The sequence below is a fragment of the Phocoena sinus genome, chromosome 12, assembly GCF_008692025.1.
Source record: "Phocoena sinus isolate mPhoSin1 chromosome 12, mPhoSin1.pri, whole genome shotgun sequence".
NCBI lineage: Eukaryota > Metazoa > Chordata > Mammalia > Artiodactyla > Phocoenidae > Phocoena > Phocoena sinus.
The window spans coordinates 25,539,339-25,553,620 of record NC_045774.1 but is presented as its reverse complement, the minus strand read 5'-3'; the positions used below and the strand labels follow the sequence as shown (position 1 = coordinate 25,553,620).

The 14,282-nt window shown below is 39.9% G+C and overlaps 1 protein-coding gene across 1 annotated transcript in view; it reads left to right on the top strand.

The window, feature by feature from the left end:
* The window catches only part of ARFGEF3 (ARFGEF family member 3), a 181,759-nt gene that overhangs the window by 151,082 nt on the left and 16,395 nt on the right, over positions 1–14,282 (top strand). Inside the window, exons 27-32 of the mRNA XM_032651324.1 lie at positions 6,569–6,697; positions 8,693–8,869; positions 10,470–10,584; positions 11,361–11,463; positions 11,670–11,801; positions 13,581–13,702. Of these exons, the coding sequence (XP_032507215.1) occupies positions 6,569–6,697; positions 8,693–8,869; positions 10,470–10,584; positions 11,361–11,463; positions 11,670–11,801; positions 13,581–13,702 (778 nt within the window). The remainder of the gene's footprint in view (positions 1–6,568; positions 6,698–8,692; positions 8,870–10,469; positions 10,585–11,360; positions 11,464–11,669; positions 11,802–13,580; positions 13,703–14,282) is intronic.

Genomic DNA, 14,282 nt, shown 5'->3' with positions numbered 1-14,282 from the left:
GTGAGGTGATACCTCATTGTAGTTTTGATTTGCATTTCTCTAATGATTAGTCATGTTGAGCATCCTTTCATGTGTTTGTTGGTAGTCTATATATCTTCTTTGGAGAAATGTCTATTTAGGTCTTTTGCCCATTTTTGGATTGGGTTGTCTGTTTTTTTAATATTGAGCTTCATGAGCTGCTTGTATATTTTGGAGATTAATGCTTTGTCAGTTGCTTCGTTTACAAATATTTTCTCCCATTCTGAGGGTTGTCTTTTCCTCTTGTTTATAGTTTCCTTTGCTGTGCAAAAACTCTTAAGTTTCATTAGGTCCCATTTGTTTATTTTTGTTTTTATTTCCATTTCTCCAGGAGGTGGATCAGAAAGGATCCTGCTGTGATTTATGTCATAGAGTGTTCTGCCTATGTTTTCCTCTAAGAGTTTGATAGTGTTTGTCCTTACATTTAGGTCTTTAATCCATTTTGAGTGTATTTTTGTGTATGATGTTAGGAAGTGTTCTAATTTCGTTCTTTTACATGTAGCTGTCCATTATTCCCAACACCACTATTAAAGAGGGTGCCTTTTCTCCATTGTATGTTCTTGCCTCCCTTATCAAAGGTAAGGTGACCATATGTGAATGGATTTATCTTTGGGCTATCTATGCTGTTCCATTGATCCATATTTCTGTTTTTGTGCCAGTACCATACTGTCTTGATTACTGTAGCTTTGTTGTATAGTCTGAAGTCACGGAGCCTTATTCCTCCAGCTCCATTTTTCGTTCTCAAGACTGCTTTGGCTATTTGGGGTCTTTTGTGTTTCCATACAAATTCTGAAATTTTTTGTTCTAGTTCTGTGAAAAATGCCATTGGTAGTTTGATAGGGATTGCATTGAATCTGTAGATTGCTTTGGGTAGTACAGTCATTTTCACAATGTTGATTCTTCCAATCCAAGAACATGGTATATCTCTCCATCTGTTGGTATCATCTTTAATTTCTATCATCAGTATCTTATAGTTTTCTGCATACAGGTTTTTTGTCTCATTAGGTAGGTTTATACCTAGGTTTTTTATTCTTTTTGTTGCGGTGGTAAATGGGAGTGTTTCCTTAATTTCTCTTTCAGATTTTTCGTCATTAGTATATAGGAATGCAAGAGATTTCTGTGCATTAATTTTGGTTCCTGCTACTCTACCAGATTCATTGATTAGCTCTAGTAGTTTTCTGGTAGCATCTTTAGGATTCTCTATGTAAAGTGTCATGTCATCTGCAAACAGTGACAGTTTTACTTCTTCTTTTCTGATTCGGATTCCTTTTATTTCCTTTTCTTCTCTGATTGCTGTGGCTAAAACTTCCAAAACTATGTTGAATAGTGGTTAGAGTAGGCAGCTTTGTCTTGTAACTGATCTTAGAGGAAATGGTTTCAGTTTTTCACCATTGAGAATGATGTTGGATGTGGGTTTGTCATATATGGCCTTTAATATGTTGACTTAGGTTCCCTCTATGTCTACTCTCTGGAGAGTTTTTAATCATAAATGGGTGTTGAATTTTGTCAAATGCTTTTTCTGCATCTCTTGAGATGATCATATAATTTTTATTCTTCAATTTGTTAATATGGTTTATCACATTGATTGATTTACGTATATGGAAGAATCCTTGCATCCCTGGGATAAGTCCCACTTGATCATGGTGTATGATCCTTTTAATGTGCTGTTGGATTCTGTTTGCTAGTATTTTGTTGAGGATTTTTGCATCAGTGTTCACCAGAGATATCAACCTGTAGTTTTTTTGTGTGTGACATCTTTGTCTGGTTTTGGTATCAGGGTGATGGTGCCCTCATAGAATGAGTTTGGAAGTGTTCCTCCCTCTGCTATACTTTGGAAGAGTTTGAGAAGGATAGGTGTTAGCTCTTCACTAAATGTTTGATAGAATTCACCTGTGAAGCCATCTGGTCCTGGACTTTTGTTTGTTGGAAGATTTTTTTTTTTTTTTTTGTGGTACACGGGCCTCTCACTGTTGTGGCCTCTCCCATTGTGGAGCACAGGCTCCGGACACGCAGGCTTAGTGGCCATGGCTCACGGGCCCAGCCGCTCCGTGGCATGTGGGATCTTCCCGGACCGGGGCATGAACCTGTGTCCCCTGCATCAGCAGGCGGACTATCAACCACTGCGCCACCAGGGAAGCCCTGTTGGAAGATTTTTAATCACACTTTCAATTTCGGTGCTTGTGATTGGTTTATATTTTCTATTTCTTCCTGGTTCAGTCTTGGAAGGTTGTGCTTTTCTAAGAATTTGTCCATTTCTTCCAGGTTGTCCATTTTATTGGCATATAGTTGCTTGTAGTGATTTCTCATGATCCTTTCTTTGTATTTCTGCAGTGTCGGTTGTTACCACTCCTTTTTCATTTCTAATTCTGTTGATCTGAGTCTTCTCCCTTTTTTTCTTGATGAGTCTGGCTAATGGTTTATCAATTTTGTTTATCTTCTCAAAGAACCAGCTTTTAGTTTTATTGATCTTTGCTATTGTTTCCTTTATTTCTGATATGATCTTTATGACTTTTTTCCTTCTGCTGACTTTGGGGTTTTTTTTGTTCTTTCTCTAATTGCTTTAGGTGTAAAGTTAGGTTGTTTGAGATTTTTCTTGTTTCTTGAGGTAGGATTGTATTGCCATAAACTTCCCTCTTAGTTAGAACTGCTTTTGCTCCATCCCATAGGTTTTGGGTTATCGTATTTTCATTGTCATTTGTTTCTAGGTATTTTTTGATTACCTCTTTGAGTTCTTCAGTGATCTCTGGTTATTTAGTAGTGGTATTGTTTAGCCTCCATGTGTTTGTATATTTTACAGATTTTTTCGTGTATTTGATATCTAGTCTCATAGCGTTATGGTTGGAAAAGATACTTGATACGATTTCAATTTTCTTAAATTTACCAAGGCTTGATCTGTAACCTAAGATATGGTCTATCCTGGAGAATGTTCCATGAGCACTTGAGAAGAAAGTGTATTCTGTTGTTTTTGGATAGAATGTCCTATAAATATCAATTAAGTCCATTTTGTTTAATGTGTCATTTAAAACTTGTGTTTCTTTCTTTATTTTCATTTTGGATGATCTGTCCATTGGTGAAAGTGGGGTGTTAACGTCCCCTACTGTGATTGTGTTACTTTCGATTTCCCCTTTTCTGGCTGTTAGCATTTGCCTAATGTATTGAGGTGCTCCTATTTTGGGTGCATAAATATTTACAATTCTAATATCTTCTTCCTGGATTGATCACTTGATCATTATGTAGTGTCCTTCTTTGTCTCTTGTAATAGTCTTTATTTTAAAGTCTATTTTGTGTGATACAAGAATTGCTACTCAAGGTTTCTTTTTTTTAAAAATTTATTTACTTTTTATTTATTTGTTTTTGGCTCAGTTGGGTCTTCGTTGCTGTGCACTGGCTTTCTCTAGTTGTGGCGAGCGGGGGCTACTCTTCATTGCGGTGCTCGGGCTTCTCATTGAGATGGCTTCTCTTGTTGCAGAGCAATGGCTCTAGGCGCACAGGCTTCAGTAGTTGTGGCACGTGGGTTCAGTAGTTGTGGCTCTCGGGCTCTAGAACACAGGCTCAGTAGTTGTGGTGCATGGGCTTAGTTGCTCCACGGCATGTGGGATCTTCCCAAACCAGGGATTGAACCCGTGTCCCCTGCATTAGCAGGCGGATTCTTAACCACTGCACCACTAGGGAAGTCCCTCCAGCTTTCTTTTGATTTCCATTTGCATGGAATCTCTTTTTCCATCCCTTCACTTTCAGTCTGTATGTGTCCCTAGGTCTGAAGTGGGTCTCTTGGAGACAGCATATAAATGGGTCTTGGTTTTGTATCCATTCAGCCAGTCTGTGTCTTTTGGTTGGAGCATTTAATCCATTTACATTTAAGGTAATTATTGATATGTATGTTCCTATTACCATTTCCTTAATTGTTTTGGGTTTGTTATTGTAGGTCTTTTCCTTCTCTTGTGTTTCCTGCCTAGAGAAGTTCCTCTAGCATTTGTTGTAAAGGTGGTTTGGTGGTGCTGAATTCTCTTAACTTTTGCTTATCTGTAAAGGTTTTAATTTCTCCATTGAATCTGAATGAGATCCTTGCTGGGTAGAGTAGTCTTGGTTGTAGTTTTTTCCCTTTCATCCCTTTAAATATGTCCTGTCACTCCCTCTGGCTTGCAGAGTTTCTGCTGAAAGATCAGCTGTTAACCTTATGGAGATACCCTTGTATGTTATTTGTTGCTTTTCCCTTGCTGCTTTTAATATCTTTCTTTGTATTTAATTCTTGATAGTTTGATTAATATGTGTCTTGGCATGTTTCTCTTTGTGTTTATCCTGTATGGTACTCTCTGTGCTTCCTGGACTTGACTATTTCCTTTCCCATGTGAGGGAAGTTTTCAACTATAATCTCTTCAAATATTTTCTCAGATCCTTTCTTTTTCTCCTCTTCTTCTGGAACCCCTATAATTTGAACGTTGGTGCATTTAATGTTGTCCCAGAGGTCTCTGAGACTGTCCTCAATTCTCTTCATTCTTTTTTCTTTATCCTGCTCCCTGGCACTTATTTCCACCATTTTATCTTCCAGCTCACTTATCCGTTCTTCTGCCTCAGTTATTCTGTTATTGATTCCTTCTAGAGTATTTTTAATTTCAGTAATTGTGTTGTTCACCACTGTTCGTTTGCTCTTTAGTTCTTCTAGATCCTTGTTAAATGTTTCTTGTATTTTCTCCATCAGTTTCTGAGATTTTGGATCATCTTTACTATCATTACTCTGAATTCTTTTTCAGGTAGGTTGCCTATTTCATCTTCATTTATTTGGTGTTGTAGGTTTTTACCTTCTTCGTCTGTAACAATTTTTTTATCATTTAATTTTGTTTTTTGATGGGTGCTTCTGTATTCCTGTCTTATTGGTTGTTTGGCCTGAGACATCCAGCACTGGAGTTTGCAGACTTGGATAGAGCTGGGTCTTGGTGCTGAGATGAGGACCTCTGTGAGGCCTTACTCCAATTGATACTCCCTGGGGCCTGAGGTTCTCCGTTAGTCCAGCAGTTTGGACTTGGAGCTCCCACCACAGGAGCTCAGGCCTGACCTCTGGCCTGGGAACCAAGATCCCGCAAGCTTGCGGCAGGCGAAGTAACCATCACCCAAAAACACGGACATCCAAATCCCTGGAACTGCCTGGCTGGTGCATGGCAATGGGGACCCAGGGCTGCAGGAGGGGCAGGGCAGTGGCCTCAGGTGCACAGGGCAGCCTGGTGTTCTCAGAGTCAGAGCCAGGCCATTTGCACCACCCGCGCTGCCCAGCGTGCCAGGGACTCCACCTGGGCCTGACAGGCCCGGATTCACGTCCAAGGTGGCTTCAGCTATTTTTAACTTATAGCCAATTTGCCAGTTTTCTTATACATATCAGTTAATTTTCAAGGTTCATGTAAGATCTACACTACATGTGTGGCTGCTCTATCTCTTAAGTCCTTGTCAGTCTATAGATTTTCCTCTCCATCTCTCTTTTACGTCTTTGCAATTTATTTGTTGAAGAAGTGAGGTTCTTTGTCACGTAGAGTTTTCCGCTTGGATTTTATTGGTTGCTCCCCTTACAGTAGTGTATAACATGTTTTTCTTTCCCCTGCATATCCTATTAATTAGCTTGTCCACCCTCACTTATATTTTGAGGTTCATGAGAATTTCTTGTCACCTGGTTTTCTTATATTTATTGTGTATGACTTTGGTTTTGGCTCCTATTAATGGGGATATTCAAAATTGGGGAAGTAGGTTTTTTTTAATGGGAGTATTTCAACGTTGCATCTTCTCATACAGTTTTCTTTTGCTGGAAAATTGGAAGTATTAAAATAAGATATAGAGTGAGCTATTTTGCATATTCTACTCTAGATACTTTTGTACCTCAATAAACAAACTGTGGTATATACATACAATGGAATATAATTCATCCATAAAAAGGAATGAAGTTATGATACATGCTACAACATGGATGTACCTTGAAAACATTATGCTAAGTGAAATAAGCCAGACACAGGTTAGCAGGTGCTGGAGTGATGCGGAGAATGCAGAGTTGTTGCTTACTGGTTGTAGTTTCTCTCTGAAATAATGAAAAAGTCTTGGAAATTAATAGTAATGATGGTTGCACAACATCATATGTGTAATTAATACTACTGAATTACACATGTAAAAATGGTTAAAATGGCAATTTTTGTTATATATATTTATAATTTTTTTAAAAAGGATTAAAGTGATGGAACTAAAAGGATATTATTACTTTGCTATCATCAACTTCCAATGAATCTAACAATTGTTTCATATAGTAGGATTTACATACCACATCACCTTCCTCCTGAAGGGGAGTAAGGAAGACACTTGAACAGTATTTTTTTTTCTTTGACTTTGTCAGAACATGTAAATCATTTAATCCATGCTCATAGGCACTGAGGGCTACCTTACAGGGTGATGCCTTATATCCATATAGCGCTTGGTAGTTTTCAGAAGCCTTTTATATATAGTGTTTAGTTTGGTCTTGTGATGATTCTGTATCATGTTTGACTGAATTTCACAGGGGTCTGCTTTTGGTTTCCAGGTCTGATAGAAGTCTGGATCATTCTGCTGGAGCAGCTCACAGCAGCTGTGTCTAACTGTCCACGTCAGCACCAACCCCCGACCTTGGATTTGCTCTTTGAGCTGTTGAGAGATGTTACCGAAACACCTGGTAAGTATTTCTATGTCTGTCTTTTGAGGGAGTTTGTTATACATGTAACTTTTTTCAGGAAGGCATTTGTATGAGTGTCTATTTCACTGATGTAACCCCAGAGAGCATAATAGATGCTCGATATATATATTTGTTGAACATTTAAGACATGTCCTTGTATTGTTTATAGGTTTCCCACCAGTCCATTTATAAATAATGGGTGGTGGCCAGGTAGGTGAATGTGTAGAACCCCACTATATTCAGGCCAATGCTGTGGTATCAATGTCCCCTTGAGCCAGTTGGCTTTGCTCTGTTCTATGGTTACAGCCTTCCTCTGTGGCTGGGTCTCATATACTCCTGGCCCCAGGGCTGTCAGTAGGGCTTAACAGGTCTACCACTGACATGAACCAACCACTCAAAGGTATGAAGACAGCAACATCTTAATTGTCTAAGGGTCATAGGTGATTATATTTGGGGAAAGCCATCTAGTGAGTTCCTGATAGTACAGGAAATGGCCCTTGGGAATTTATTTCTTCTGAATTAGTCAAGGTTGGCATGCACACTTACTCATCAAATTTTCCCAAGATCGGAGAAATTTTTTATAGAAATTTTAGTTTTCACTAACAGAATCAGAACCACAAATGAAACCACTAGTTTAATTCCCGAGTAATAAGAGGAGTTTTGTATTCAGTATAAACTGATGAAGACTTGATAAGTGATACTGTTTTAAGATCCATAGCAAAGTTTATAGCAGAATTTTTTTCAGGAACACCATTATAGCTACTCCTACACATTAAAAATTTAAAGACTTTCTATCCAAGAATGAGCAGGTATCTTATAGAATTAATTATATGCCACTATTTCTAAATCTGTTTTATTGGTCGGTATCATTTTCTACTACTAAGTGTGTATGAAGAGCGTTTTAGCCCAATAATTCTACTCCTAGAAATCTATGAAAGGAAATTAACAGTAATGAAGAGAACATTCTGTATATAATGTTTGATGAAGCATCTTGGATACCAAAATAATTCTGAACACCCTAAATGGGTTAAATAAGTTGTGGTAAAAGCATGTAAATATCTACAGGCATTAAAATGAATAATATTTAGTGACATCAATAATTGTTTATAGGGCATTATGTTAAAATATATATAGCGTGGAGTACAAGCTCAACTTTCTGAGAAGCATTTGATAAATATACACATACACCCAAAGATAATACATTCAAAAAATACTAGAAGGAAATACATCAAAATATTATTTTCTTCTTCTTTATATCTCATGTGTTTTCTGTGTTTATTATGAAAAGGATACCTTGCTTTTGTAGTCAGAATTTTAAAAATCCATCAACATTTCCACAAATATTTTTATTAGTGTTATCCATAAAGCAAAATATAGAAACATCTTAAATTTCCATCAGTCAGGGAATGGATAAGTAAACTAATGCATATACAGTTTGAATAGTTTGGAACAGTACGTGGTAATGAAAATGAGGAATATCTAATTTGCTGACACAGAATGATCTCCAACTTGTAACTGTTATGGGCAAAAAATCAACATACAGACCAAGGTTTACCGTATCCCATTTATATAAAAGTAATTTTAAAAAACCTCTATTTCTCTGTTTCTTATAAATATATGTACTCTTAGTTTCATATAAATATACATACTTAGAGTTCAAAGGGTGAACTTTTTCTTATATGTGTATTTGTATGTTTATGGGGACTAAGGAATTGATCAAGTGATACTTTAGCTTTATCAGTATTGTTTGAATTTTTAACGAGTATATTTACGTATTACGTAATTAAAATCATGCAGAAACAAAAAAGAAGGATGTCACCAAAGACCATATGTTTCCCAATCAGTGGTAAATTCTTTTTCCTTGCTCCTTCTCAGAATGGGGAGCTCCTGCGAAAGAGGAAAGAGGTGGGAAGCTCTCTGCCGTCACTTGGCACTGCCGTTCTGTTGCAGGAGGGTGCTAAGGTCACAATTCTGATGCTGACCTTTCTTTTTCAGGACCAGGGTTTGGCATCTATGCGGTTGTTCACCTTCTCCTTCCTGTGATGTCCCTTTGGCTTCGCCGTAGCCATAAAGACCATTCTTACTGGGACGTGGCCTCTGCTAACTTCAAGCATGCCATTGGTCTGTCCTGTGAGCTGGTGGTGGAGCACATCCAGAGCTTCATCCACTCAGGTATCTATGGTGCCAGAGCAGCTCATGCTGAGTAGTTGTTTAGTAGACAGCAGCATTGTCTAGAAGTACTTAGTAAACACCAGTGCGTGATTTTTGTCCTGGGAATTATTAAAATAGAATTACGTGGTTAGTGCCAGCCTTCTAATAGTAGGTTGTCAAGAAGAAGATTGGTACCCCTGTGTCCTCTACAAAATTATCAAACAGAATGCTTAAAATACATGTGTGACTAAAAATAAAACACCTAATGAGGTCTAGGATATCTGTGCATTAGGAGAGGGGAGGCAAGTTCAAGTATATAATAAATTAAAAAAGAAGAAATACCCCTCTAGGCTGGGGGGTAAGGGACAGAGCGTATCCTATTGTCCTGCTGCATCTGGGGAGGCTAAATGGAAGAGGCAGGGTTTTAGAAAAGGCTCAGATTATGGGCAAGAGGTTACTTAACAGATTAGGGGGGAAGAGGGGGGGGGGTCATATCTGTGGCACTTTGAAAAAGATTTGGAAGTGTGGGGTGGATAGTATGCTGAAGTCAGCAGACAGGGAGCTGTTATGTCAGCTGTGGTATCAGTGGAGCAGCATTTGTGAAATAGATACTTGCCATGGAAAGATCTGGAAATTTGGGAGCAGGAGGAATCTTGCTGCTAGCCCTAAAGGTTACAAAGAAAAGGGAAAGACATACAGAAGTTTAAGGGAAAATGGGAGGTCAGAGGCTCCCTTGTTGGCGAGGTTAGAGAAACTCATGAGAACTTGACCCCAAGGAAGAGTCAAAAAGCAAAGATAAGAAATGGGGGTCTCCACTAAGCTTAGTAAGGACAATTTGCCCTGCAAAAAACACACCGATCGAGAAAGAAGAAAAATGGGTATTTCCACATGCAGGCACTAACTGCATCCCTAGGGGAAGAGTTTCTGTCCAGGTCCTGGCTTTGCACAGCTCAGGACCCTTGAGGATTCCACTGAGAATTGGTTCTGTGGCATCGCAAGGACTTTGTGGAAAAGAACACTGGCGTATTCCTTGAACTGGGCAAACAGAATGTGATTTGGGGAGGTCTTATTTTCTTTAGTCTGGGGACAGCATGCAGACTGAAGCCAAACTGAAAAGGTTCAAGAAGTAGTAGTTGGTATGAGAAGATTTTTTGTTTACTAAGAGCATTTAACTCAATCTAATGCAACGATCAGCCGTAAGGAATGTTTGTTTTATCTATCTTTCCCTTTAAGAATTAAAATTTTTTACTAGCTAATATTCAGGCTGTATAATAGTATATGTTCTATTTTGCTTAAGCAGAGGAATTATATACTTTGAAAAGGGTACATCAACACATTAAAGTGAGCCCCATGCATTTCATCTTGATATATCTAGAAATGGATGAAACAAGCTAAAATTAGGTAAAAACCAAGGTAATTTTTGCTATAATGAGTGTTTTATTTTTGTTGTTATGGCCATTTTTCTCATTGTTCTATTTCCCAGATACTTGTCTATTTCCCAGATACTTGTCTATTTTTTGTATCATCATTTAGCCTTTCCTCTTTTGCTGTAGTATAGATGCTGCCCAGCCCGTTCCTTTGCAATACCGCTGAGTGCAATCTTGCTTTGATTTTCCTGCAGACGTCAGGTACGAGAGCATGCTGAACACCATGCTGAAGGACCTCTTTGAGTTGCTGGTGGCGTGTGTGGCCAAGCCCACAGAAACCATCTCCCGAGTGGGCTGCTCCTGTATTAGGTGACATCAAGGTTCCCTGGCTCTCCACAAAGCTGGAGTTTTTATTATGAAATCCAGGGGAATTAAATTCTTTGATGGTAGCAGTCTACTTCTTATAAATAAAAATGACTGTGCTACTAACTCTTCATTTCATCCAGTCAGCAAATATTTATTGTGTAAGTCACTATACAGGGTGCTCTGCTGCCCAGAAAGTGATGTGACCAAGGTTCCTACCCGCAGGGAGCAAAGAGAGTCATGGGAAAAGTGATAATAGGAAGGAGGAACTATAAATGCCATGAAAGGACGAGACGCCCGGGGAGTAGAGCAGTCAGCCAGAGCTTCTGTAGTAATGATACTTGGTCAGATCTCCCAAGGTGGGTTAGCTTCCGCTAGGTGGCGACTTTGTAAGCAGAAGAACAACATGAACACATACATGGAGATAAGAGTTACAAGTGACAAGAGGGTTTTATCTTGTTACGTGTAGAGGAGTAGTGGCAAATTGGGCTGGAATGGGAAAATTAGTATAGAATATATACATGCAAGCCTAAGTTTAAACATCAGCCTATTTGTAGTGGGGATCCATTGATATATATATATTTTTTTTACATTAAATGGGTTAGGAAATAGTATTAGGACAACGGCATACCAGATGGGCCGAAGGCAAGAGTGACAAAAGCCAGCAAAACTTGTAAGGGAACTATAGACTAAATCTAGGCACGCGTCTGGAAGGACCTACCTACCTTTTGTGACAATAAAATATATGGATTCAAGACTTCTTTCCTTTTTTCTCCTGGCAGGTACGTCCTCGTGACAGCGGGCCCCGTGTTCACGGAGGAGATGTGGAGGCTGGCTTGCTGTGCCCTGCAGGACGCCTTCTCGGCCACGCTCAAGCCGGTGAAGGTAAGTCACTCAGAGGAGAGACCAGGGCACCTCCAGCCTTCCTGGTGATCCTCAACTTGGGTCTCCTGGATTCCACCTCCCTCCTTGTAGAAGGCGGTCTCACTTGGTGGGAACAAGGTAGCTGGATCAGTACTTTGTCTCAGACACAGGGCCTGGAGCCATGAACTCAGGTGCACCCAGCGAACGACTGCTGTGTTTCTCCCCAGGATCTGCTGGGCTGCTTCCACAGCGGCACCGAGAGCTTCAGCGGGGAAGGCTGCCAGGTGAGGGTGGCGGCTCCATCCTCCTCCCCCAGTGCTGAGGCTGAGTACTGGCGCATCCGAGCCATGGCTCAGCAGGTAAGGATGGGGTTTTGGATCCCAGGGTCTCTGGAAGCTTGAGATATTGCTAGGGGTCGTTTCTGAAGGCCGTGCATCACCACACTGCCTTTCATTCCTTTAGGGACATATGTGTCCTGGCTCTGAGCTCTAGCCAGTGCTGTTCTTTTCCAGAAATCACTTGAACCTAGTCAAGAGCGTCATAGTCCTCTCACCATTTCTAGCTTGTTGCATCCTGCAGTACCCTGATCAAATAGGGTCCTTTTCCACCCGGCCGCTGCACTTCATACATAACTTGACTTGCACTACTTATGTTATTATAGTTACTGAAATACTATTGTTAATGCTAGACTATGAGTGTCTAAAAATGGTAAACTTATTTTTTTTCCTGTATCTCCCATACACAGCAAAGAGCTTAACATTTACAAGTTGTTTAATAAATTTGAGTTGAATGTTAACTAACCGGTAAAATTAAGATGTACTTATCCGTGCAGGAGTCACCATGTACCAATGACTTTTTCTTCTGACACATGGCAGAAGTCACAAAAGTTGGTTGTAAGCTGATGAGCCAGGAGCAGAGAACATATTCTGTATATTGGTAGTCCTAGAGCAGGGCAGATGGAAGGCACTTATTAAATATTTCTTGAATCAATGAATCACTAAATTACAGAAGTCCTTAACAGAATTTCCCCTTAGCACATTGATAACCCAGGATTCCCTATCAACAAAAAGAACTCAGTCACGTTCACCCTATTAGTCGAGAAGTTTCCTGCCAGGTCTGGCTTCTGAAGCGCTTTCCCCAGCTCTCCTCAGAGAGTGGGGCAAGAACCTCCTACCTTCAACTACTCACATCTGCTGAGCACATTCCTAACATCCCAGACACGGGTTCTGGCCAGGAACCATAACAGAGAAGGCAAGAGGGTGGTACTCGTCTGAAGGGGTGGCCTCTCTAAGTAGAAAGCCTTCACAGCTGACTAGATGAGGAATTTCCCCATGTGCATCCAGCAGTCTTTCCACCCACAGCAAGAATATGAGAATGGAATCCTGTTCTGAAATAGTTAGTGAATCTTTCATTTCTTCATATTACTTTCTTCTTCAGTCCCAAACCTTCTCCCATATTTACTCTTCAGATAACCCAGTATTCAATGATCTGATAATTTTTTTTTTTTTTTTAATGATCTGATAATTTAACAAGAGTTGGAAAGAAAAAATTCCTTAAGAATACTCAGGTTTCCAAAGGGAAGTAGTGAAGGTATATTAAATAATGTCAAATGAAATCATTTGGATCAGAATCCGAGAAGTGGCTACTGTTTTCTAAGTCACTTCTCCTATTGGCTGTTAATAGAGCAGCATGGCCACAGCAGCAGCCCTGACAGGAGAAGCCCCAATTAGTTTCCTGTTCCTGCGTGGTTTAGACAGAGAAGACCTCTTACAAACATAGCCCCTTTTTATTTACTCTTAACAACATTAAATGTCAGTCCTTGCTATTTGGAGTGTAATGACTTGTCACGTGGCAGAAGCAGTAGTGTTATTACTGTTCGTGCCAGCAGCTAACTTTGAGTACTTACTCTTCTGTTCTAATGCTTTGCATATGTCAGTACACACATATTAATTCATTTAATTCTCTCAACAAACATACCAGTAGGAAATCATTACCAACCTCATTTTAAAGGTGAAAAAATGAGTAGAAAGAATGAGTAGAAAGAGTGAGCCACTTGCCGAAGGCCATCCAGCTGATCCCTGGCGGAGGCAGGTCGAGGATGGTGGCCCTCTGACCTGTACCTTTGTATATGTGTGCAGGTGTTTATGTTGGACACCCAGAGCTCCCCAAAGACTCCCAACAACTTTGATCATGCTCAGTCCTGTCAGCTCATTATTGAACTGCCTCCTGATGAGAAGCCAAATGGACACACCAAGAAAAGGTAAGCAGCTAAGCGCTTATAAATAGGACAGTTCATTTATCCCCAGCTCATGCTCATTGTAATTCAAGCTTCAGCCAAGAACACTGAAAATGGTTGTGGAGTCACTTAGCAAAAACTTGCTAGCATTTTAACCAAATTTCCCACATTTCACATGTGTTCGTTTGCTAGGGCTGCCATAACAAAGTACACAGACTGGGTGGCTTAAACAACAGGAAATTACTTTCTCACAGTTCCAGAGCCCAGAAGTCCAAGATCAGGGTGGCAGCCATGTTGGATTCTTCTGAGGCCTCCCTCCTTGGCTTCTAGATGAACGTCCGTTCCCTGTGTCTTTGCATGGTCTTTCCTCTGTATATGTCTTTGTGCAAATTTCCTCCTCTTAGGAGGACACCAGTCATACTGGATTAAGGCCCATCCTAATGCCCTCATTAACCCAATTATTTCTTTAAAGACCCTTTTTCCAAGTATGCATTCTGTGATACTATGGATTAGGACTTCCATGTATGAATTTGCCAGGGGCGGGGCACAACTCACTATCTATAGCATCATACATATCATAATCCTTTTTAAAAAAATAATATGA